Below are 27,959 nucleotides of genomic sequence, written 5' to 3' on the forward strand. Positions count from 1 at the left end.
GCCTGCCAGGAGTCCAGACCGCTACCCCCAACGGCCCCAGTTCGGGAATGGGAGAGACCCCAAGGCCCCTGGTCTAGAATCCACATTTGCCGGCCCCTTCCACGGCCAAACCTTTCTAGTAGTAGTCGATGCCTACTCCAAATGGCTGGAAATCATTCTCATGAGATCCATGACAGCCGAGGCCGTGATCTCAGTCCTACGACACCTATTTGTAACCCATGGGTTGCCCGACACGTTAGTATCCGATAACGGCCCGCAATTCACGGCAACCCAGTTTGAGGAGTACTTGGCAGAAGAGGGCATCCGGCATGCCCTCTCGGCGCCTTTCCACCCTGCGACGAATGGCCTTGCAGAGCGTTTCGTCCGGAGCGCAAAAGAGGCATTGTCCAGACTCAAGCCAGGCGACTGGCAAACAAAAATCGATGTTTTCCTGGCCGTCCAACACAGAACCCCCTGTGTCACAACCGGCAGAAGCCCAGCAGAATTATTAATGGGCCGAAAGCTCAGGTGCCCACTAGACCGTTTAAATCCAAACTATACACCGGAGGGTTACAAGGGGGGACTCGAAAAAACAAGAGGGATGGACATAGGCGACCGAGTGTGGGCACACAACTATGGGGAAGGCCCGACCTGGGTAGCAGGAAAAATCCTAAACACAACAGGTCCAAAATCATACTTGGTGGAGATAAAAGACGGCCGGGTATGGAGGCGCCACATAGACCAAATAAGGAAACGCATAGCCGAACAATCCGAATTAGACGAAACAGGCCCTGACTATACAATGTTTGAATCCACAGCTGACTCAAACCCGGGAAAATCGCAGGACTTATCTGAGTTCCAGGAGGTCCAGCGACGCCAACAGGTTCCATTAGAAAACAGCAGGGACGACTTGGCAAATAATCCAGGGCCGGATGGCCTAGAGGAGGAGCTGAGAGGAGCAAACAGCTCCTCCGGTCAGCTCGACCCACTCCCAGGGAATGAATTGCGCAGGTCCGAAAGAGTCAGGAGACGCCCAGTCTATTTGCGTGATTACGTTGAAAAATAATATGTAAATATCATGTAAATATTGGTAAAGTGTTTTCTGGGAGGGAAGGAGTGTAATGTATCTTTAAATGTTTTGGCGGGAAACAAGCACGTTGCTGATTGGTTGAAGCCGCCGGCTAAACTGTATTTAAGGAGAGGTTTTTCCCCAGCCCGGTTGCTGGGTTCATCATATATTAAAGAGCTGTTGTCACTACCCTGGTCTCCTGCCTCGTTACTGCCCAAACCTAACAGGGATCTAGGGAAAAGATGCAGTTGCTTTGAAGAGTTGCTAAGAATATCTGCTTCTGTGCATTTTCAAGCACCTTTTTCAAGCACTACCCAGCCTAATATTTATCACTCTAATTAGTCAGATTGCTTTGCATGTCAGGATGATTAAAAAGTAACACAATGTCACTGATAAAAAAAAAATCCTAATATGTAAGTGAAGAGTTTGCTTTGATTGGATTAATTATTAGAGAATTTTTGAAAGATTTAAATTTGATTTTAAAAGGTTTTTTTTTCATAAGAACTAAATCTGAACTGGATGTTAATTTATATTCTGGAGATGACCACTTGGATTCCTAAAGTATATAAAATATCACTCAAGATGAATCTAGAAGATGAATATGTTAAAGAATATAACAAAAAAATTGAGTATAATATAATGCTAGATAAATGGGAGAATGTATGGACGAATGGACTAAAATTTACATTAAATTATAGTTTGAAATAAAACTTTTATAATATAATGTATTGTTGGTAGTTTACCCCAAGTAAAACTATGGTAGCAAAAATGAATAAAGGGATTTCTAATGTGCTAGAAATGTAGTCAAAATCCAGGTTCATTTTATCATCTGTGATGGTCTTGAAAATATGTGATAAACACAACAATGACAATGCAAAAAATATTTAAGACACAGATATTAATGAAACCTAAAGCTTTTTTTTTTTTAGGTATGATGGACAATCCAACTGAAAAACGATTTTGGGTGCTATTCCTTCACATACTGCCGGCTGTGAGGATTGTCAAACACTGGAAAGAAAAAGGGATGCCAACTGTTGGAGAATGGATTTTGAAATCTTAGCAGAGATGGCGAAATTAATTACTTTGATTAGAAATAATGGACTAGATAGCTTTTGTGGACTTTCTACGTGCTTAAATATAATAACAGATGGTTAAAAGGGGGATTTGAAAATTAATGTTATGTTTAGCTCAACCTCTTTTTCTTCTTTTTTATATATAAGTATTATATGTACCGTATTTTTCAGAGTGTAAGACACACCGGATTATAAGATGCACCTTAGATTTTGGGGAGGAAAATAAGAAAAAAGCTGATTGGCAGGTGGATTGGCCTCCCAGAATACCCCCAATCAGCTGTTCCCAGAGGTAAATTTTAGCAACAGGTTCCTTGGTTGTGAGCATTGTGCCTTGCTTTTTTTGGCTTTTTTTCCCTGCCTCTGAAACTCTGTTTCAGAAAAAACTTTTTTCTGCCTCTGAAAGCCTCCAAAACAGAACTTCAGAAAAAAAGTCTCTGAAGCTCTGTTTGAGGGCTTCTTTTCTGAAGCTCTATTTGGGGGCTTCTTCTCTGAAGCTCCGTTTCTGATGCTTTTTTCAGCCCCTGAAACCTCCGTTTGAGAAGCTGGGTGGGGCTACATTCGGAGCAGGGGTGAAATCTAAAAAATTTCCCTACCGGTTCTATGGGTGTGGCTTAATTGGTGAGTGTGGCTTGGTGGTCAGATGACTGTGTGAGTCAATAACAATAAATAATAAAATAATAATAACAATAATAATAATAACAATAAGAAGTACCAAAAACCAACTTTCAAACTTTACACATACACAACACAACACAACAGACTCACACACAATGTAAAAGCAGCTGCACTTGACCCAAAATGGCCCTTGCAAAAAGCAGGAACCTCACACAGCCACAAAAAGCTCAAAAATTAACTTTCACACTTTACACACACACGCACAACACAACTGACTCACACACACACAAAAAATGCCACATACAGCTTTGTGATATTTTGTGTAGAGTGAAACACTACAGAAACACAGAAATCTCAGAAAGCTGCACAAATATTTCATTATTTTATTTTATTTATATTTTTAGATAAAAGCAGTTACATTTAAAACTTCCTTTTAAAAGACGTAGCAATTTAAAGTTAATTGCTATGTCTAAAAAAATAGCAAAAAAACCCCCAATTTTTTAAAAAAATCCAATTAACTATTTTTTTAAGCTCCTCCCCCCACAGTTACTTACCCTATTCAAGGGACAAGGCAGGTAGATTCAGTTGCTAGCTGATGCAATTGATTCCAGCAGCAAAAGCAAAGCAAGGCAGGAGCTAGCCCAAAAGAAGCAACAAGTAGGCAAGTGGGAACCTGGCGATTGGGTGGCCTGAGTCAGCCTGAGAGAAATATCTCTAGCAGATCTGGCTTCCAGCCCATTTCTGTTCGATCTTTCAGAGTCACTGAGTTTTTTGACCAAAAATTTTCTTTTTTCTAATCAGGAAACATATCGGTCTACCAGATTTGCTTTTAGTCTAGCGGAGCCATACCCGTCTACTTGCCTTTTTTTGGGAGCACACCGGTCTACCTTTTTTAAAAATAGAGGCATCGGTCTATTAGTCGCCTACAGCGCTGATCAGCTATAGTGCAACCCTTTGAAGCACTGCGGCAGTCATTTAAGGCCGTTTGCAGCTATATCACCACTGAGAGCTTCAGGGACAGAGAAGAGGAACAGCAAGGCATGGGCAGTGGGGGGGGGGGGCAGGAATTTTTGCTACCAATTCTCCGAACTACCCTCCTCCTTCGCTACCGGATCGCGCGATCAGGTCTGAACTGGGAGCATTTCACCCCTGATTCGGAGTATAAGACGCACCCAGATTTTCACCCTCTTTTTTGGGGGAAAAAGGTGCGTCTTATACTCCAAAAAATACGGTATATATGTACACGTACACACACACACACACACACACACACACACACACACACACACACGAAGCAGTAAACTTTCCTCCCCTTTTACATATGCCTGTGTGAAAAGAAAAAAAGCAGTAAATTTTCCTCCCCTTTTACTTACACACACACATAGAGCAGTAAATTTTCCTCCCTACACACACACACACACACTTTTTTCTTATTTTTGTACACTATTTTTTTTCTTTGTTGTTGTTGTTGAGGTTGAATGTATGCTTTAGTTCTGTTCATTTTGTCTGTTTTTATATTATTTTCTATAATAAAACAATAAATAATAAAAATTTAAAAATTCCAATATGGCATTCTTCCACTTACCTCTTATATGTACTTAATAAAGTTACAGAATAAGTTCACTGCTTAACAGAAGTAGGGGATTTACCCCCACCCCAAAGGCCTATAAAAATATAAGAAAGATTTCTGTCCGTTTCTGTTGTGAATGTTTTCACAAAAATGCATTTTAAATCATAGGGAATATGTTGTAATGAACAAAACATGTAACTATATCAAATGATTTAAAAACCATCAGCAGCTTTAAGTCATACTTGAAAACACCCTGAAAGGAACTCACCTCTGCATGTTTGGCACACATAGGCTTCTGAAGATAATTTGAGGAGAAATAGGAATATTTAGAAGAAAGCAAATTTTGTGATTCCAAGTCATGAGATCATCCCATCATAAATTAACATTATCAACTTAAAGTGGGATCAAAACAAATTTGGAGCAAGTGAAGATTCACACAATTAATGGCATATGCCAGGTACCTCAAGCTTTTCGGCTTTGAGGAAAGGGGGGATGGTTCCCCTCCATTTGTGGGGGCAGTCAGCACATGCACTCACCACTTGCGCAAATGGAGTGTGGGTGCAGGCACTTGCCTGCTGTTCATGCAAGTCAGGATGCATGCGCACAGATGCACTCACCCACTGCTTAACGGCCCAGTTCCAAACGCCTCAAGGTCCAATAGTGGGCCACGGCCCATGGTTGGGGGCCCCTGTTCTGGACCAACGATGCTCAAGCACAGCCCTATATAAAGCGCATTGCAATAAACCAAACAAAGTACCTGGCTTGATTCCAGACTGAAAGGGTTCAGCTCAGGGGTGAAATGTAAAATTTGTTACTACCGGTTCTGTGGGCTTCATGAAGGGGTAATGTGACTGGGTGGGCGTGGCCAACTTTTTTTTTTTACTTTTAAAAGCATTTTTTTTACCCTTTAAAAATGTTTTTAAAGGTTCTGACTATCCCAGCTGAGTTGCCTGATTACCAGAACTCTTTAAAAGCATTTTTTAACAGCCTCTTCAGCCGAAGAGGTTGTAGAAAAAACATTTTTAAAGAGTTCTGACGATCTGTTGAGTTGCCTGATCTCCAGAACCTTTAAAAGCACTTTTTTTCTACAACCTCTTCGGCCGAAGAGGCTGTAAAAAAATTGCTTTTAAAGGGTTCTGGTGATTCCAGCTGAGTTGCCTAATTGCCAGAACCCTTTAAAAGCATTTTTATAGCCTCTTCAGCCGAAGAGGTTGTAGAAAAAATGTTTTTAAAGGGTTCTGGTGATCCCAGCTGACTTGCCTGATCGCCAGAACCCTTTAAAAGCACTTTTTTTTACAGCCTCTTCGGCTGGATTCTTCATGGTTTACTAAGGAAAAGTAGTAGCAGAAACAATGCCTTGAGAATTGATAAAGAAAGTCAAAATCGGTTCCAACAAAGCATAGCTATCTGCTCAAGTTAGAGTCTACATTGCAATGATAAAGAGGTGAATTGATGTTATTTTCCATCTTTATGAAACTGATTGTCAATCAGTTGCCTTATTTACATAACTCCCTTCTAGAGAGGGATATTATATAGGTAGACCTTCTGCCTGGCTACAGTGCCTGCCTTGTTCAGAATTTGCTAAAAAAGTCACTTAGGTTCACTGAAGTCTTGATCCATACAGTGACTGGGGCAATGTTTTGTACAGTAATGTTATGTGGGACTTATTTTGGCTTATCCAGTGTGACCTCTATGAGCTTAATCCATGTCTCTTCTGGCTCCTATCACAGCCAGAAGCCACAGACATATGAGGACCTGGATCTAAGAAATTGTCAATCCTTCATCTGTTGCCCATAAAGACACTATGGTTTACTTGCTAGATAAGAGGTCTTCCCTGTATCCAGCAGATTTTAAAAACTATTTCCCAGTCTCCAAACTTCTTATTAAGGAAGGCTGTTGAACAAATTATGGTGATTTGCAAAGTGCCCTTTCTAGTCAGGATTCGAGCCTGGATATGGGACTAAAATGGCATTGACATACAATGTTTGCCTGGGAATAGAACTAATGCACTGCTCCTAGTCTTTTCAGAAGCCTTTGTTACCATTAGCCACAACCTCCTTTGGGATTGCATGCAAGGACTGGGAATTGGAGATGCTGTTTTGCAGCAGTTCTGCTCCTTTTCAAGCAAATGTTCTAGCTGGTGGAAATAGAGAGTGGCCCTATACAAGAAAGGCATTCCAAACTGTGGTTCTCTCCTCCATGCTATTTAACATGTACATCAAGCTCCTGGAAAAGATAATCTGGCAGTTCAGGATAAGATTAGTTCAGGAAATCTTGTCCTGATAATACCAAATACCTATCAGGCCTTATAATGTCAGTATACCTATCAATATTCTGACATTCCATTATATTTGTTACCCTGGTTGTGGCCAGAGATATTGTGAAAATCTTCCTCTGCCCTGACTGCGTTTCAAAGGGCCTTCAACACCTAGGCCTTTGACTAAGTGAAAACCCCTTTTTCATTTTTCCCTACCCAATTTTCTTATTTCTTATTTATTTTATATTTTACTGTTTTCTTGTTTTGAAGTAGTTTTAATAATTTGTAAATTACCTACAGCAGGGGTCCCCAATCCCCGGTCCATAGACTTGCACCATCCATGGCAGACCAGCAACTGGGGTACGCAAACAAGCAAAGCCCCATCCACAGGATGCAGGCACAATGCTCCCTCTGGTCTGCAAAAAAAAACTTTCTCCACGGAACTGGTCCCTGGTACCCAAAAGGTTGGGGCCACTAGAGTCCGATGGAAAGATAAATTCAATACTTTACTGTCATCGTTGTTTCTCTTTGACACATGGTTACTGCTAAGGACACAGGTGGGTCCATGGATTGATGATTCTTTGCTCAACTTTGTTAATGTGGTAGTTGCAGCCTCTGTTTAGAGCAGAATGACCTAGCTACAGTAATTCAAGCTCCCATCGCCTCTTGTTTGAACTACTGTATTGCACTTCATACGGGACTGCCTTTCAGGATTATTAAGTAATTACAAGCATTCCAGAATGCAATGCTGCAACAATTTTGTCCTGTACTGCCTGTAAATAGATTGCCAGATACACTTCAAAGGGTTTTAATCTTTAAAGATTTTGTAGCCTGGCACTGAGGTACCTTCAAGATTGATGGCAGCAGCAAAAGGAGGCATCTTTTATTAAAGTTTTATTAAAGTTTTCACTAACTAGGAAGTTCTTTGATTAATGTTACTAGAAGATTAGGATGTCTTTGAACTAACAAAGGAAGCTCTCCATGAGAAATGTAGAATTTATAAGAAATGGCTCAAGCCTGTCAAGAACATTGCCTGGTTGAAGAGTCAAGGATATGATTACTAGCAGATGCTAAAATGCTTATTAAAGGTATTTACAGCCTATCAAAAAAAGATAATTTCCTTCCTTCTGTGTTTAGAAATATAATGAGAAAAATCGTCCCTACATGTGCATTGGCTCTAATAATTATTGAGATGAAATAATCAATTTTTTAAAGTACAAAAGACGTACATATACTTCAAATAGGAAGTGCATATACTGACTCTTGTTCCAAACAATATCTCTAAATAGCAAACATTTGATTCAAGATAGGGATGGACAGATGCATGTTTTTGTTTTCTTTGACAGTCATATACTGTACAAAATTATGCAAAAATGTATGTACCTGAGACTATAAGTATGCTTCGATGAATTCCAGAGTGAGCTGAAGCTGACATAATTGCTGTAAGATACAAACACAACATCTTTCAGCTATTTTGGAAGTATATTTACTATTTCTGTGCAGTAGCTTATAGATTCTTTTTAAAAAAAAAAAAAGCTGTAAGACAGGCATAAATTTTGTACACCCTCTCTGCAAACCCTCCTTGGGCAGAAATATTTGTTGTTATTTCCAAAGAGTCTTTGTGTTCTTTCACTCTTTATTGCAAAATTCTTTTAGTACTAAAATATTCTTAAATTCTTTCAACAAGCTGCATGTTGAAGCTCTCCTTTCTATTTTCAGTAATATTCCAGTGCAAGAACTGCAAAGGCAATTACAAAGACCTTATCTCCCCCCCCCCACTGTTAAGTATTTCATCTTTAATAATATGCATTCAACCAGCACCTTACTGAATTGTCTAATCTTTTCTCAGTTTCAATTTCTAAAATATACTAATACTTAATTATTTCCATATATAAAATATTTCCAATTTGACAAGGAATATTTGACTTTTTGCTTGCAGTTTTTTTAAAGAACAATTTGACCTTTTGCTTGCAGTTTTTTTAAAGAACAATTTCATTTGATTCTATTTTGCATTTTATATCTAAAAACAGTTTTCTTTTTGCAAAGCTTCTTCTGTATTGTATTTTTATCATAATATGGTCATGAAAATTCATATCGTTCTAATTTTCATCCATACCTCTCTATATATGTTAATCCTGTACATAATAAATAGAAATATTTCTCTATTATCAAGAGTAAAAGAAATTATAATGGGTGGGATAGAGTTCTGGGTCTTGCCTTTTTTCTGTTTTAAGTTTTTCCTGTTGATTATGTGCTTTAAAGTCTTACACACTTGAACAGAAATATGGGGATTCACAAAAAGGCATAAAATGCAAACACAAATACATGTATAACTATCAAGACTATCATTATACCTCTTATTACTATGTGAGTAGTAATAAAAGATATGTGATTTTGCATGGCATTCTTAGTTTACCATATTTTTCAATGCCATAATCCACTCAATCTTAAATTCATTGAAGAGGTTAGAATCTTCTATATCCAACTGTTTTTAGTGAGATTACCACTGTGTAATTACCACTGACATCGTTTTTTTAAAAAATAACATTCCAGATACTTTAATAGTATCAATTTGAACAAAACATGTTTTTTGGTAAAGCAAATGCAATGAAATATCGTTAATTTATAATAAAACACCAACATGTCTATGGCAGAATGCACGTTTATAAGTCCAGCATTCCAGACATTTAAACTATGTGTTTATTTTATTATGGTCAGAGATGTGTGTATAGATTTTCAAATAGTGATGTATTAATACTGTAAACAGTAAAACAATAGCTATGAACGTTTACTGTTTTAGCCCACTAAAACAGCAGTCAACCAATCTAGTTAGGAACATGTTAAGCCTATTGGCTTTAATGGGAACTGTGATAGAAAATAATTTAGCAACTTTTTCAGAAATTTCAGTAGAAATGTTTTTTAGTAGATACTAGCAGAGACTCAGGGTACAGACCAGTCCCTATGTCCAACAAAGAATGGACACTATAATATGGATCACCTGTTGTTGAATTTTGGGCAATGCATAGGCCACAAGCCATAAATTATTGTTTCAGTGGCTACATAGGAGAATATGCAGTAGCATCTGGCTAGGGGGTGTTACTAAACTATCTCTCCACCAGTTTTGAATCTTACCAGTAACAATGTCCTTCTGTTTGAAGGGGAAACCATCTTAAATATCAATTTACTATGTATTTCTTTCAAGAAAAAAAAATCCTGATATTTAACAGTCAGAATTTAATCTTAGACACTGTAAACTAATGCAATTCTATTATACATAAATATTAACTATTATTTATATTTATCTATTATACATAAATATTAACTATTATTTATAAGGTAGCCATGTATAATTACATAAAATGTTGAATTGTCTGATTTTTCCATTATTACCGTATTTTTCTGAGTATAAGACACCCGCCCCCAAAAAAGAGGCTGAAAATTTGAGTGCATCTTATACTCCAAATATAGCTTTTCCAAAGCCTTTTTTCAGCCCTAACGAGGCACTAGCGAGTGAAGCCACTGAGCTTTGCCTGCTTTTCTCATTGCTGCTCCCTCTCAGCTGTGCTTTAAAAGCTGCTTTTTATCCCCAAGCAGGGGATAAAAAGCACATGTGCGCTCAAAGCCAGTGAACTAATGTGCTGAAGCTGACCAAATTAAGGGCGCTAGCCAGATGAATACCTGGTAGGCAGATTTTTTTCCCCTTTTTTCCTCCCCAAAAACAAAGCTGTGTCTTATAAAAATACGATAATTTTAATTTGCTGTCACTTGCACGTCTATAATCTAAAAAATAAAATTAGTATCAATCAATTTTTAAAAACTACTTATAAGAAACATTATAAGCCATATTAACATAATATTTCCTCTGAAGGTTTGCAGTTAAGTAAAAGGATACCCATCAAGGTCATTATTTCTTCCCTCCTTCCTTAATCCTCAAGTCTCTATTGCTTGCAAGTGGTTGGAAAAATGACTAAAAACAACTTGGCCATCAAATTTAACTGCAATATTTAAGCATTATGTCCAGCAGTACAGCAACATGAAATTTGAAATCTATCTGATTGATAAAATAAAATTACAGAGCTAAGATGCCATATAGCATCTCCAAAATCATGCTCAATTGCTGTTCCTACTTAGCAGTTTCTTCTCTGTTTTTTTTTTAATTTTTAAAGCGTGGGATACCCGCTCATTCAGTATACCACTCTACAAAACAAAATCTATATAGAACTTCTTAACTGCAGGAGGAATTCAAAAATTAATACAAATTGCACAAAGACAAATTAAAATCAATATACTCATTCAATAGAGAATAGATTAAATGGACAAAGACAAGAGTATTCAAATTTTGCTATGCTAAAGTTTGTGATAACTAATTTCTGGGTGGGGCGGGAAGGGGGAACAATGATTTCCTTTTGCAATAAATAAATTAGTATGCACAAGAAAGATAGTATTTATTTTTGAGTTTTGCTTTAATCTATACTAATTAAAGCAATGATAGAACTTTGCATTTTTTAAAATCTAAAATCAGTTAAAAATTAATTCAAACCACTTTTTGAATAAAAAGGAAGGAGTTGCTTACCTTTGCATAATTGGACTATTGCAACATGCTCTATCTGGGACTAACTCTTGAAAAGTACCTGGAAGCTTCAGCTGTTACAGAATGTGGCAGCATGAGCAATTTTGAGTGCCTAAAGAAAGGTGCATGTAAACTTTTGCTCCACACACTGCATTAGATGTCAGTTTGCTTCCAGGTTAGATTCAAAGTGTTGGTTATACTTAGAAAACACTTCTTGGCATAGAGCCAGCTATCTATAGAACTGTTTTCATCCCATTATATCAATCTGTCCCATCCAGTCTGACAGGGGAGATATGCTCCAGACCCCATCAGTTAAAGAACTTTGACTGGTAAGGTCCAGGAAGAGAGACTTCTCTGCCATTGTGCCCACCCTGTGGAATATTTCCCCCCCCCCCACTCCAGAGGTGAGGGAAGCAACTACTCTCCTGGCCTTCCGAAAAGGAATCAAAACATGGCTCTGCAGCCCGTGTGGAGAATACAGAGAACCACACACCATGGGGCTGACTAGTGCCCTGAAAGCCCTCCCTTCACCTTACAATTAATTTTAACAGTATCTAATCATCGCTGACTCTTGAAATTTTTAACATTTGTATCCCTTTTAATATTTTAACGTTTTATTATAGATCTTCCAGAGCCCCTGAGGGAGATAGGTTGTTCAAAAATGTGAAAAATGTATACATTTATTCTAGATTAATAGCTAGTCTGTAAAGTAGCAACTGTATAAAATTTTGACGTTGCTGTGGTTTATCCAGGCAAAACGGGAATAAATTTTGACATGATTAGCCTTGACTATAAGGTTTATACTATGATCAACTTTGAGTATAAAATCAAAGCCGGAGTGAACTTATTCTAGACTTTGCTTTGACAAGTCAGCTGCCAATTTGCAGTAAGAGTAAGAAACAAGTTCTGACAGAGAACTTGCTTGTCAGAATTCAGTCTTGCTCACTCTAAGTAGACAAAATGGTTGCTGACATGTTCACGTAGAGCAGAAGCAAGCTCTGATAGCAATCCTGCTTTGTGTATGCAAACCTAAAACAATGTATGCCTGCCCCTCAAATTTAGCTTCCTAGTCCAGCACAAACAAATCCATAGTTTGAAAACTTTTGGAAAAGTAAGCCTTCCTAAATCTTATGTATATACCTAAAATGTGAGAATAACATTCCATTTAGATTTACTAATGCATTTTGAGAATCAATCTGAAGAAAAGCATTCAGACAAATAAAGTTTACTTTTATAAGGTTTTCTTCATAAAACTATAAAAAGGAATAAGTCATATTCAGCCACAAATAGTTTTTCTTTGGCCCAAAGAATACATGCATACACATTATCACATTATTCACTTTCAAGGAAAGTAGTGCAGAAAAATCATAACTAGTAATCAAATCATGCATTTTCTTTTGTTCTTTAACGTTCCTTTTTTTGACGACCTGTTGCTTTTTAATAATGATAAAACAAAAAGTGCATACAAAATAAATTTGGGGAGCAATTACATTATTAAGAAGTAGGCAATGGCAAATCGTTTCTGAAAAACCTTGCCAAGAAAATTTCAGGCACTTATCCAAATAGTCTCCAAGAATCAGATACTACTGAACAAAAGAAAAAAAAATAAAGTGGATTTTCCATAGAATGCAAACATAACAAATATAGAAGTATTACTAGGCTTTGAAAATCAGATCAATCAGGATTGGAAAAGCATTGGTCATAAAAGCTACATCACAAAATAGAGATGGTAAACATCAATATCCAAGCAGATGTCATCTAATGTCAGGGTTAAGTAACCAGGAACAGAAGTTCAAAACTCTAAACGTTTATTATATGGTACCTATACATAAGAATCTAATCCACTAGGGGTCAAGAGAAATTGGCACTTGATAAGAGTCAATAGAATTCAAGGGGGGTTGAATTAAGGTTTTTTGACCCCTGCCTTTGGCCTCCGCTTGATCATCTCCTCCAAAATATAATTAAAATTAGATATTAAGAGGCAAACAGATATGTAGAAACAACCAAATAAGTTTAACTGGGAGGAAAGTTACTCACTCAATTGTAAAAACATTACTTAAAGTTTCTTTATTCATACTTTTTCTTTTGCATAAGAGAATAATGCAGTCTCAGGATTCCATGATACAGATGTGGTTTTAGTTAAACAAACTAATCCCTCATTCCATAAGTAAACTATTTCCATATTTTAACATTTCTCAAGTACATCCCTACAACTGTAGCCATACCATCATTCATGCATGCATGCATACATACAGCATATACCCACATACATAAATACACATAAACTCATTCATTCATTCAAAAACAGGTATAACACACCGACCACTAAGTACCTGAGAGCCACTCTATTACAATAGTAGCAAGATGCTATAGCACAATTTGCATACCGAGCAAACAGATCAACAGATGATGCTGTTAATATGGCTCTGCACTACACCCTACAACATCTTGAATCTCCAAAGACCTATGCAAGAGTCCTCTTTGTAGACTTTAGTTCAGCATTCAATACCATCATTTCAGACACTCTTCTAACTAAGCTAAACCAGCTACAGGTACCTGAACACACTTGTAAGTAGATCACAAGCTTCCTAACAAACAGGTGAAGCTAAGCAGGATCATATCAGATACCTGTACAATTAGCACAGGAGCCCCCCAAGGTTGTGTGCTCTCTCCACTTCTCTCTTTATACCAATGACTGCATCTCCAACGATCCAACTGTTAAACTACTGAAGTTCGCAGATGACACAACAGTGATTAGTCTCATTCGAGGCAATGACGAATCCGCATATAGACGAGAGATCGAACGACTAGCCTTGTGGTGCGACTGAAACAATCTGGAACTGAACACACTCAAAACCGTAGAAATGGTGGTAGATTTTAGGAGAAACTCTGCCGTACTTCCACCTCTCACAATACTAGACAACACAGTATCAACAGTAGAAACCTTCAAATTTCTAGGTTCTATCATATCACAAGATCTAAAATGGACAGCTAACATCAAAAACATCATCAAAAAAGGACAACAAAGAATGTTCTTTCTGCGCCAACTCAGAAAGCTCAAACTGCCCAAGGAGCTGCTGATCCAGTTCTGCAGAGGGATTATTGAGTCTGTCATTTGCACCTCTATAACTGTCTGGTTTGGTTCTGCAACCCAACAAGAAAGACACAGACTTCAGAGGATAATTACAACTGCAGAAGAAATAATTGCTACCAACCTGCCTTCCACTGAGGACCTGTATACTGCACAAATCAAGAAGAGGGCCGTGAAAATATTTACAGATCCCTCACATCCTGGACATAAACTGTTCCAACTCCTACCCTCAAAACGACACTATAGAGCACTGCACACCAGAACAGCTAGACACAAGAAGAATTTTTTCCCGAAGGCCATCACACTGCTAAACAAATAATTCCCTCAACACTGTCAAACAATTTACTAAATCTGCACTACTATTAATCTTCTCATCGTTCCCATCACCAATCTCTTTCCACTTATGACTGTGACTGTAACTTTGCTGCTGGTAATCCCTATGATTTATATTGATATTGATTGTTCCTGACTGCTTATTTGTACCCTATGATTATCATTAAGTGTTGTATCATTAAGTGTTAAATTTGTACCCTATGACCATCATTTGTGTTGTAAATGTTGTACCTTGATGAAGGTATCTTTTCTTTTATGTACACTGAGAGCATATGCACCAAGACAAATTCCTTGTGTGTCCAATCACACTTGGCCAATAAAATTTCTATTCTATTCTATTCTATTCTATTCACAGCAAGGCTGTTTTTTCTATATCCATGAATATTTTTTGCAAATATTTTAAGATAAATGTGATATTGTTTTTCTGAGTGATATTTTGGTTTATTCCAGATGATATCTTGGTTTATTCCAAAGAACCTTCTTGCATGCAAGCTACATCAAAAAATGTTTTGCAAAAATTACAGGACAATTACTGCTAAATCAGAAAAAAAAATGTGCATTTAAATTTATTCAACTGAACTATATAATATCCAAAAACAGATGGACAGATCCACAAAGGGGCAGTCTATTCTATTATGGCACCTACCACACAACCCCAATTATGCAAACAATGTGCATCATTTTCTAGGCTTTGCTAATCTCCACAGAAAATTCATCCCTAATTTTGTCAAATTTGCAAAACTACTATCATAGGTCCTGAGAAAATGTTGGCAATTCTTCTGGTCATGCCACGAGGAAGCGATATTTAAGAAATAAGGCAACTCTTTGCTTCTCAACCCCTCAACTGGAGCAGAAGAATTATGGGATGCCTTAGGTGGTTGCAGGGAGTTGTCAGAAGAAGAAAAGAGTGACATAGGCATTTTGTTCTCATAACTCACAACCTATTCTACCTGGGAACTTGGAAGGGGAGGATACGTCTAAAGGGGAGGTGATATAATGGAATGTATGAATGACCTTGGGGAAAAAGAGAAGATGATATCTAGGAAACAATCAGACAAGAGCAGGAGCAGCCCATAATCGCTTAATAGTCAGAGAAAGAAACTAATAAAAACCCGTCATATGGCTGAAGTAGTTAAAAGTAGAAAGCTGGTGCTGTCAGATTGTAAGATTCTGTTAAGACAGTCTTACAATTTAGTAGAATTAATTCATCTTGTTGTGTTTTCTGTTTGGTTTATCTAGGAGCACTGACACTCACTTAACAGCAAAAATTCTGATCCCAATTGTGGTCGTAAATCGAGAATTACCTGTATATTTGCAGTAAGCTGTTGTTTAAAAACCCTATGAAATGTAGAAAGGGGGATTAGTCTCCATAATACTGTAGCTGGTCAAGGACTTAAATTCAAGAACTGTTGAAGCAGCCTTTCTAATTCATGACCAGACCACCCAGAATTTGGCAATATTGACTAGAAAGTATAGAAGCTGTAATCTGATGCAGAGAAGGGACAAAAAACTATGGAATTTGCTCAAGGACAGACTATATTTTTTGCATTAGCTATTTAAGTATAGAAGAGAGAAAAATAAAACTTACTTTCTTCCAACTAAATAATTTTTCACATATTTCAGCCAAGTGTGTGGTTATAGACAGTCTGGCTTGGTATCAGGAAAATATCATACATCATTTACTAAGTAACAAATAAGTTCTCTCTGGTCATTACTTTTGTAGACAATGTTAAAAATTTGAACTTTTCCCATGACAGAGTAAGGGATGGGGAGCAAAATAAAAGTATTTAAATCCTAAAAGCTATAACTAATTGAAAAATATACATTGTAATGATATATAATATATAATATGTATAATGAATGATGTATCTGGGATTTGGAAAATTGAAGGAATTGAGAAATATACCATCTTTAAGCAAGGTAAAAAAAGTTATCAGTTGGTGAATATTCTGAAGTATATAGGAATATGTAACTCATTAATAAAGTGAAAACCAAATGTTAGCACAAAAATGATCCAAGATAATTCTCTTTGCTAGACAATATTTAAAATGACTTAAAATATCACTTCAGTGATCTGATGGTAGAGTTTCCTACTTGAGTAGGTGAGACTAGAAGACCTCCAAGATCTCTTCCAATTCTGTTATTCTGTGTGATTAAATGCATTTCTATTTCTTTTAAACTGTAATAATTAAATTATTTTGAGGAGAGAGAATAGATATTCTAAAAAGGCTAAATGTTCTAACAAATCTACTGAAAAGCTATGTCTGTTTGTCTCCCTATTCATTTATTCATCAATCCATTTGTTCTCTTGCTCCCTAAATTTCTACTGTACATTCTTGTCCCACACTGAACAAATTTGGGAAACTGAACATCCTCAGACTTACTAATTCTATTCTTAGTGTTATTGGTTAATAACACCACCTTCCTTAAGTAGACACCTTAACACCACCTTCCTTAAATAGAAGGAATAATCAATATTTCCTAACGTTCTACATAGAAAAAAAATAAATATTTAAAGGGACTATGGCTGAACATAGTCCCTATGTTCATAATTATGTTCATAATGAACATAATTCATTCTGAACATAGCATTTTTCTCAGTTACATCGTTCTTCACTATTCCATCTTAAGAGAAATTAGAAGAAAAAAAGAGCAAATCTATACTTCTAACTTTTTTCAAGGTAGATTTCAGCATTAACTACGTTATCCATGTTTATAGATGATATAGAAAAAAACACAAACAAGCCTGACTCACAGTAGGCAGCAGATTTCATCTGAAGTCATACCTAATCCTTAATGTAAATTGGCTTTTTCCGTGTTCGGAAATTTCTACTGTCTAAAATTATCCAGCCAAAACAGTCACTGGGATAAATGAATACTTCATTAAAATTTCACTGGTTCCCAGCCTCCTTCTGATCTCAGCACAATGTCATACACAAAAGCCCTAAATAGTTTGGAACAGATCATCCAAAGTTCTACCTTATAATTTGCCAGGCCTTAAAGATCCTCTGAAAAGATTCTTACTTGTATCCAATCAATTTCACAGGCACTGACAGTTGTGTCTGGAATAAAAGAAACAGTCTTTCTTCAGTTCTTTTAGCTCTTTCCTTAATGTTTTTCCATTGCCATGTCAAGATTTTCTTGTTTAGGCAGTTTTGTCTTAATTAATGTATTTTCTCCTACTGACTGAATATATTATTTTTTATTTAACTTTAAGGTTTTCTGATTTCTTAACAATTCTGGCCTGCTTACAATTAGTTTTTTCTTGGGTTTTAATTGCTTTTGCAAATTGCTAATATTATTTGAGCTTTAAAATATTGGGTAAATGAAAGATCAGAAGGAGGAAACGTGGTTAATTACAGGCTCATCTATTTGATTATGCTTATGCAGATTAATACCTTTCCAGGCATGCAGGAGGGTACTGGGATTGATGGGAAAGTGAGCAATCTTTATATAAACTTTGGCAGACAGACGTAAGGGTTGCTTTTCATGCCTGCAAGTGCACTCTTTTTGTACAACCGACAGGAGGAATTTAGGATCTGTGGGTGACACACATTTGGGATAAAAATGAGATCTTAAGGCACTGTAAGAATGATGGATTGGCCCATGCCAATAGATAGACATTTTCTATTCCTGCTGTAAAATTTATTCAAGTAAGTATGTGTGGTAGCAGCAAATCTGACAAACAGCAGCTCTGGATCCAAATAAGTGATATACAAAACAATAGAATAATGCAATTCTAGACTAAGACATCCTGTACCAGGAAGCAGAAGCTTCATTGGGTACTAAGCGATCAAAAAGCCTAAACTCAGAAATAAGCACCATATTTGGATTCAGAGGTACCTAAGGGTTGGCTGAGTAAGAAATATCTTCGCCTCAGATTGAACTGCATTTTGTTTTGGCATTCACCATCCACTGCTCTCTCAAAATTCAAATTAGTTAGCAACAAAAAATAATTTGTACAAAAATACATAATACTTTTGTATTAGATATAAACTGTTCCTGCTAGCCAATTTGGCACATCTTCAAGACCATGAACTGTCATTTTTTTAAAAAAAAATTACCAAATCAAATTATTAGACTGTCAAATTAAAGTAGAACTCTACACTGCAAAATAGTTTTATAATTTTCTTGCCCTCAACATCTTATTCTTATATTAGTAATGTATTACAAATGCAATGCTATCCTTTCAATCAAAGCAAATGTAACCCTAATATAAATAATTAAGTCATAAATGAAAGTCTCAGAAAATGTGGAGATTTTGGAGATAAATTATTATTATACTCTCCTCTCCTGAAGATCCTAAATTTTGTCTTTTGAATGAAATGTTATGAAATATCTTTCTGAATTATAAATAAAAAATGTATGGTATTTTGTATATTGAAACCTCCACCCCAATCTCCCAAGGAAGCCTATTTTACACAAAATCATTATAATTATTACATAGTAACTTGCAAGGACAAAATACATTTCAGCCTAACAGGGTGCTGCCGCTTAACTCCCAAAGAAATAAGGATTCTTACTCATTTTCACAGAGATTGGGAGATCATCCTACCCTGCCAGCCTGACTAGCTCTCAAAAGATTGGAGGAGCAATGGAATAGGCAGCCGTCCATGTATTCCTATATATTGGAAACCACAAACTGACTGACCTATTTGAATAACAGAACACATCTAAAGACCTGATGGTTTTATCAGTCTTTCTTGAAGATACAAAAAAGAAAACAGTAATATCAAGAACTGAAAGAAAATACTGTACATTCTACTAAAATATAATTCTAAAATAAAACTGTGGCATAAATATTAAACAGATTTTAGAAGCTTTGTCAACATATGTTACAATACTACGTCAGGGTTTGATGGTTCACACATATTGTTATCAACTGCAATCAGAAACTAAAATTTGATTCTAGAAATAGTTCATATAAAAAATAGTATTTCTATTATCAATAACTCCTCAAATTTGAAAACATTAGAAAGCTGGGGGCTCCTTTCAAAAGCCTGTATATACAGATACGATAAATACCTGCTACAATAATCAGTAATTTTTCTGAGTCTTGCATATGGGGGTATGAGCCGTGTAGTTAAGAGTGCAGTACTATAGGCTACTTCTGCCGACTGCCGGCTGACTGCAATTTGGCAGATTGAATCTCACCAGGCTCAAGGTTGACTCAGTCTTCCATCCTTCCGAGGTAGGTAAAATGAGGACCCAGATTGTTGGGGGCAATATGCTGACTCAGTACACTGCTTAGAGAGGGCTGTAAAGCATTGTGGAGCGGTATATATGTCTAAGTGCTAGTGCTAGTCTATTGGGGTTTTGTATTGGGCTTTTATTTCTGTAAATGCAGTCACTGTGAGCCAGTCTGATGGCCATATAAATTTTCCTAATAAATATCAACATAATAAAAGTAAAATATCTATAACAAAAATACATCCGTAATAATTATACAATTATAAATTGTATACAAACATAACAAATGTAAGAGAAACTGTATAATTAAAATTCTTGTAGATTAAAATCAGTATTCTGACTATGTGATAATAGTTTACCAAAAGAACCAGTTATAGAATAAACACTACAGAAAACCTAAGAACTATTAATAAGCAGAATGTAATGTAAAAAAGATATATATATGTGATTGTAGGTCTTGGCATATTTGGGTCTTTTTCCGTGTAAGGTTGAGAGTATCTTGGCGATGTTTCGAAGAGGTCTCACTTGTTATTTCAGGCTGGTGCTTACGGCTTCATGCTTGTGCGAGCAAAGTGCGGTCGGAGCTGCCATCTCTCTATAAATACTGGTGGGGAGTGTTGGCTTTGTTGCTGTAAACAGGTTGGTTGGCTGTGTGGTTGCATCTTGATTGGTAGGTGGAGTGGATGTTTGCAGATTAGTCGGCTGGTTCGTAGCATCCTGTGTGAGTGTGGTCCTAGTTGGTCCCACCTACCAATCAAGATGCAACCACACAGCCAACCAACCTACTTACAGCAACAAAGCCAACACTGCACACCTCCCCACCAGTATTTATAGACAGATGGCAGCTTCAACCACGCTTTGCTCGCACAAGCCCGAAGCCGTAAGCACCAGCCTGAAGATGACGAGTGAGACTTCATTGAAATGTCGCCAAGATACTCTCAACCTTCAAAGACCCAAATACGCCAAGACCTACATACCTATACCCGTGAAAACCTATGAAAACAAATATATATGATTGTATCTATTAGCAACAGCTATGAAACTGTGCACAATTAAAAGGAAAAACAATAATGGAATCCTCTATTTGCCAGTAGTTACAGTTTTAGAAACATAAAACAAGGATAACTACTAATAGAAAAACACTAGAAAACATTATTGATGAATAATTATTGAGTAAAATGATAAAATCTCAAATATTTTGGCCACCTAATGAGAAGGAAGGACTCACTGGAGAAGAGCCTAATGCTGGGAAACATTGAGGACAAAAGAAGAACGGGACAACAGAGAATGAGGTGGCTGGATGGAGTCACTGAAGCAGCAGGCATGAACTTAAATGGTCTCCAGGGGATTGTAGGGGACAGGAAGGCCGGGAGGAATGTTGTCCATGGGGTCGCAATGGGTTGGACACGCAACTAACAACAACAAAAATGATAAAATATGGGAATTAACCCAACGTTATTTAATCTGCATGTTCATTTAAAAATCTACTAAATATACAGATTGCCTGAATTCAGAAATAGGAAAATGATCATTCTCCATCAACAAGGTAAGGTTTATTTAAAATTAGCCACATTGTAAACTACAAATTAAAACACTAAGGTTGTGCAAAGCATTTGAAACGAGTGTTTCACAAAGCATACTGACATACCCATACTGTCAGCAAAGTGAAGTGGCTATGTATGGACGTCACAGAGGAAAGAATCTTCAGTCTTCAGTTGTTGTCAAGCCTTCCTGAGGATGTGACTGCTTTAATGCTTCAAGAAGATGAACTCTATTCACAGCAACATTGTTTGTCATAACCCTATTTTGAATGTTTTGCACAGTATTATCAAGTTAATTAGTTAAATGATTTTTGTCACCTTCTTTTCTGAAGCAGATCCCCTGTAATTAAAATAGGGGGTTTACAGAATATATCTAAGTTTTTAAATTTCTGTCTGTGAATAACAACAAAACAAACTTAGGTACACAAATAGGCTCATATTTTCCAAATAGTTTAACTGCACAGATTTTGTATTTAAGTATTCAATATTTTATCATTTTAAAATATTAACAAAGCAATATAATGTAGAATTATAGGCTTCCCATAGATTGAATACAGAAAGAAATGAATTATTCATGATGTTAAATCTTCAATGAGACTAACAAAGAAAAAAACACACAGCACTAATAGTTATGATTTACCCACATCAGTAATTTAGATTTACAGTAGATCTTTGAGTACATTATGTTTTTCTACTACAGAAGTGAATGTTCATTCAATTGGTTGGAGACTTTGGGCAATCATTGCTTCCCAATTTACCCTTTTTCATACGTAAAGGTAAGGTTGAAATGTTCTAATTTTCTTGAAGAAACAGAACTTAAATGAGTAAGAAATGCATACTATTTTAAAAAATAAAATAGCCTACTATCCTAGGTATACAAAAAGCAATTTATACCTAACCATAGTAATGTTGACTTAATTTATAGGAGACAGTGTTTTCTGGACACAAAATAAGCAGGTTCATATTTCACATTAAGTCATCATTCAGTCCCCTTTACTGAATAAACCATAACACACTAGACAAACACACAGTTTACAAGGCCAAGTATCATGCCTATATAATACTGTCTATTTAAGCAAGTCAAATTAAAAATATTTAGGTCCTCTACATGACATTTACATGCTGGCTGGTACTTCCCTTGCCATCCATTGGATTCCTTGTTTCAACTGAAAATTTATATGGGTATTTTAAAGAAAAATAAATGGAAAACTAAAATGGTGCAAAGCATCATTGTAAAGTGTCCTTGGATCCTATTTAGACCACAAAGTCATTTCTAGAAAATAAATATTGGAGGTTGGTGGCAGCCTATTGTTTTGTTTGGCTATATAACTACAAAATAAACCTAAATAGTAAATTTTTATAAGATATATTTTATTTATTTATTTATTTATTTATTTATTTATTCATATTTTTATACCGCCCTATCTCCCTAGGGACTCAGGGCGGTGTACAGCCATCTAAAAGCAACATAAATATACACAGTAAAACATTAATCTAAAAAACTTATTAAATAGGCCGAATATTTAAAATAGACATAAATAATAAAACCCCAAGTTAAAACCAAATCTAAAATTTAAACAATTAAAATTTAAGAATCTAGTCCAGTCCTGCGCAAATAAATAGATGTGTCTTAAGCTCGCGGCGGAAGGTCCGAAGGTCAGGAAGTTGACGAAGTCCTGGGGGAAGCTCGTTCCAGAGGGTGGGAGCCCCCACAGAAAAGGCCCTTCCCCTGGGCGTTGCCAGTCGGCACTGCCTAGCTGACGGCACCCTGAGGAGTCCCTCCCTGTGGGAGCGCACGGGTTGGTGGGAGGCATTCGGTGGCAGCAGACGGTCCCATAAGTAACCCGGCCCTATGCCATGGAGCGCTTTAAAGATCATTACCAAAACCTTGAAGCGCACCCGGAAAACCACAGGTAGCCAGTGCAGTCTGCGCAGGAGAGGTGTTACATGGGAGCCACGAGATATTTAAAAATATTTTTTTATTTTATAAAAAGGGGGTGAAAATTTGGGTGCGTCTTATACACCGAATGTAGCCCCACTCAACCACTGGCACCTACCCTTTGGCCTCTGCCTCCCAGCAATTTACCTCCTTGCAGCAAGAAGAAACAGACCATTTCAGCTTTAGCACAGCCTAATTAGCACAAGTTGACTGTCCACTGCATCAGCCTCCCGACTCTCAGTTGTTTCAGGCTGCAGGGATCACCATTGCTTATTGCTGCGCGGGCCTCTGCTGCTTGCTGCAAGGAGGTAAATTGCTGGGAGCAGATCTTTTTTTCTTGTGCTAATCAAGCTATGCTGAAAACAAAAATGAAATTAAAGCAGGCTATTTGCTGTTTGCTGCAACGAGGCAAAATTGCTGGGAGGCAGAGGCAGATTTCTTTTTCTTGTTTTCCTCACCAAAAAAGGAAGGTGTGTCTTATAGTCCGGAGCATCTTAAATTCCGAACAATACAGTATTTCTAACATGGTCTCAAAATGCTAAGTGACACAAGTTTTAAAAAAGGACATATCTGATATAGTGTGATAGTTGTCGTACCAACCTGCCTTGTAAATGGAGAACAATTATTATTTGTATATAATTAAACTCAGAAATCCATCAATGACTAGTTTCTCTGTTTAAGACCACAATGGCTATCAAGTATATATAGATTTGTTGGCTTATTGAAACAATTGGTTAACAGCTTGTACTTTGTCTACCAAATCCATGACTTATTCCCTATATTAATTATCAACAAAATTAGAGTCAGGTGTAGCATTCTTCACATATCAAATACAATTTTACTTCTTCATTGTATTTATGGCCTACATTTTCTCTGAAACAAAAATGTCTCCTCATTTTATTTCCTATGAAGTATATCGGCTAAAGAGAAACTTAACTGGCACAAACTCACTATCTGCACCATAGTCAAGGGGGACTTTAAGCTGAGCCTTTCCAATCGAATACCTTAATAACTATAAAGGTAAAGATTTCCCTTTTAGTTGTATCTGACTCTAGAGCCCAATGCTTGTCTCCATTTCTTGGCTGAAGGAGCCAACATTGTCAGAAGACAATTTCCATTCTCATGTGGTGAGCATGGCTATATGCCAAAGGTAAATGAAGGCTGTTACCTTCCCACCTAAGTGATACCTATTAATCTACTCATATTTGCATGGTTTCGAACTGCTAGGGGGGCAGTTAATAACTTAATAACTATACCAACATATAAAACAAAAGGTGAGATGTTTACTCCTTTCTTCTCATCTACTATAATCTAAATGTGGGCTTCTGCCAAATCACAATTTCTTACTGATGACTATAGGGTTTATAGAGTTTAGGAAATCAAAATCCTGATAAAAAGTGAATATTAAATCAATCTTCATTGCTCACTATATAGCATATGCTTATTTTATACTTTACATCTTACTCTCAATAAAATGTTTTTCGCTACTCCCTTTTATTTGGCAAACCTTATTTTGTGTGTGTGTGTGTGTGTGTGTGTGTGTGTGTGTGTGTGTGTGTATAAAGAAAGACAGACAGACAGATTCAATTACGGTTGCGGTGAGAACACCATTGGAAGATCTGAAAGATAATTTTGAGAACAGATTGTCCTGAACAAAATCTATTAGAGAGTTGACACTGGGTAACAACAATCTATTTATCTATCAAATCTGCAACTAAATAATACATCCGAAACATTGTACAAAATGTTTTGAATCTAAAATACCTTATTTTAAAAAATATGGACTGTCTGGGGCATTTTTAAGCAAAATAAAACAAAACAAAACACAGAAGTAAAAGTTTTCTTAGTGTCTCAACATTTCTAAGAATATTTTAAAGGCTATTCCTATCTGAGGTAGTTGGTTTTACACCTATGTGTCAAAAGTAAGAATATGTTCTTAATTTTGTTATAAAAGCAAAATATTATCAGAAGAGATATTTACAAGCTAAACATTAACAGCTTACCTAAAGCTTAAAAGGGAGGGACCTTTATAAACCAAATGATATAATAGAACATCTCCTAGCAAATTAAGCTTGTGTTACAATCATGAAATGCAATGCAAGACCTGTGTTGCTGAGTGCACTTAGTATGGGAAAATAGTATCCTTTTTATTAAAAAACATATTTTGAAGTCAATTAGAATAAATTGATCAGTCCAACCACCATTTTTTAAATGCATTTTAAAAGCAGATATTACCAGATGTGAGGTGATAATGACTGGTTTTACATAGGGAGTTATGGTTGAAGTTGTACATAGCTACCACCTATGGATAACATAGCTCAATTCAAAAACATTCCAAATTTGCAGAGTTGATCTTTCAAGTAGAAGGAACCTCTACTCAGAATTTGGCTTATCTCCACTCCTTGTCCAGCTCTTCTATTCTCCAATAGTACCTCTGCTTTATCTGGATTCCTCTAATTTTGTTTACTTACCCCATAGCCATTATCATGCATAGATAACAGTTCAGAAGGGCTATTCAGTATTAAATGTGAGAGAGATTCATATTGCAATGACACTGAACCCCATCCTTAGCAACATGCTCTTCATTCACTCTCATTTAAACAAGTTTTAAACACTCCTGCAGAATCCTTGGGCTTCTGAAAGAAAAACTGATATATCAGTAACCCATTTCTTAATATTATTTACATTATATTTGCTGTTAACATCTATACTTATATGTAGATGATTTCCACCTTGATTCTAAAATGTTGATAATGCCCAATATGTTGCTTGCATGTGCTTTAAATTTGGGTTAGCTTGTCTTTTGGGGGCATATTTAACATTTTGAAACCGTTTTGGGGTACTCTCACAAAATAGTTACCAAGGGAGAAATCACATAAAACATAAATAAACCACAATGCTTCGGCCAAAATCACAGAAACTATATGTTGTCTTAACCACTGCAAACTTTTTAATAGAGCTCAAAAGTTGACGATGCATGTTAAAATGATTGTGATTACAACAAAGTAAATTGGCTAGGGCCTCATTAAAGTGCTTCAAAATGTGAAAGGTTATGAAAGATGTTATATACCCAAACCCTAGAGCAGCTCAGATCTAAGGCAACAAATGAAGACATAATTGAAAGCACACATCACTAATCTCAAATGTCTCTAAATATATACACTTAGTACAGGGCTAAATTAATTTTCCAAATATGCAACCCTTCCCATTATTTTTTTTATGAAGCGTCTAAGTTTCCTTCTTCTTTTTCATCCTATCCCAAAGTTCAAAATTTGTCAGGATCCGCTCCAATACTGTTTGCCAGGATACCAGTAGGAAGAAGAAGCAGACTATCTGATTGCAATACTTAAAAAAAATAAAAGTCGAAATTCCCTTACAATTCTTAAAAGCACAGGACAAGCTCTAAGAAATAGGAAATAAAGACCATCCCAGGTCGATAGTTTACTTGACCCCCTTTCCATCGAGACGTCTACAGAAACAAATTTAGCGGCAGTCTCTAAGTCCACATACCCTCCTGGGAACAAGACCAGGCGGGAGGAGTCGAATCGCCCTGTGTTCCGTTCCCCACTGGCCAGGTTAATGCCCTCGTGGTCTCTTCTCCACCTCCTGGTCCAGCTTCGGGCGGGCGAGCAGGCAGGCAGGCAGGCAGGTCTAGCCCAGGTGCCGCCCGTCGGGGGGCTCTGGGTGCCGCGCGATCTTCTTTTTCCCCGGCGCAGCGTTGCGCGCCTGCCCCTGCTGCGGTTTCTAGCGCCGTCGCCACAAGGACGGTGTTATGAAACCAGATCCGACCCATAACTCCGGAGACTCTCGCTTCCTTCCGTCCCGCAAAGACCCCGGGACAAAAAGAGAGGTGACCCCCGGCGAGCCCGTCACCTACCTCCGATACTTCCTCCTCTTCTTCCTCTTCCTCCTCCTCTTCCTCCTCTTCTTCTTCTTCCTCGTCTTCTTCTTCCTCCTCCTCCTCCTCCTCTTCTTCTTCCTCCTCCTCCTCGTCCTCCTCCTCCTCCTCGACGTCCTCTTCTTCGTCGCTGGCACCGCAGCTGCTTTCGCTGCTGCTGCTGCAGTTGGTGCCACTGCTTTCCACCCCCGATTGCCGCCGCCGCCGCCGCCGAGTCCAGCTTCGCTTTGGCGGCGGCTGGGAAGGCGGCGGCGGCGGCGGCGTTAACGACGATGACAACGGCGGGGGTTGCTGCTGTGACGGGTCGCTCTTCAGGAGGAGATCGCACACCCTGGCGAGCCCCTCGGCCGAGCACGGAGAAGAACTGGAGTTTCCCTCAAGTCCACCGCTGCCCTTCACCTCCGCCCGGGCAGGAGAAGGCGGCTCCATGACTGCTCGCGCCACCGCTGGCTTCTCTGCTCTCGCCGCCGGTCACCTCCAGGGCCGTCGCGGAGTCAGGAATTCTCGCGAGATGGGAAAAGTCAGCGGGGCCCGACCCGGCTTGCTTTGCTGCTGCCGCCGCCGCCACCACCGTCCTGCGCTGCCTTCTGCCCCGCCCAGGCTTTTCGTCAGCCTCGCCGTTCTTTTCGCGCAAGCGCAGCCACGCTTTACCGCAGCCGGAAAAGCAGCCACTCCGGTTTTTTGGGGGCTGGTTGTCTGCGCACGCTCTGGGCTTCGGGCTTCCGCGTTCGGAGCGTGCGTCATCGCGGTGCGCCCTCTCGCAGTGGGGCAGCCGACGTTCTTCAAAACTTGGGAAGGCGGCACGTGCCTCTCACCTCAGCTTTTAAAGTCGCT

At 37.8% G+C, this 27,959-nt stretch overlaps 1 protein-coding gene across 5 annotated transcripts in view; it reads right to left on the minus strand.

Annotated features, from left to right (window-relative positions):
• ANKRD17 (ankyrin repeat domain 17) overlaps positions 1-27,734 on the minus strand; it is a 140,622-nt gene extending 112,888 nt beyond the window's left edge. For 2 of the 5 annotated variants that reach the window (XM_058181839.1, XM_058181838.1), the window contains exon 1: positions 27,105-27,733. In XM_058181839.1, the coding sequence (XP_058037822.1) occupies positions 27,105-27,554 (450 nt within the window). In that variant the 5' untranslated portion in view covers positions 27,555-27,733. Of the gene's footprint in view, positions 1-27,104 lie in introns of all 5 variants that reach the window. The other 3 variants (XM_058181843.1, XM_058181842.1, XM_058181840.1) reach the window with 2 other exon arrangements.
• Positions 27,735-27,959: the final 225 nt, after the last annotated feature.

This window comes from Ahaetulla prasina, chromosome 4 (assembly GCF_028640845.1).
Source record: "Ahaetulla prasina isolate Xishuangbanna chromosome 4, ASM2864084v1, whole genome shotgun sequence".
NCBI classification, from domain to species: Eukaryota; Metazoa; Chordata; class Lepidosauria; order Squamata; family Colubridae; genus Ahaetulla; species Ahaetulla prasina.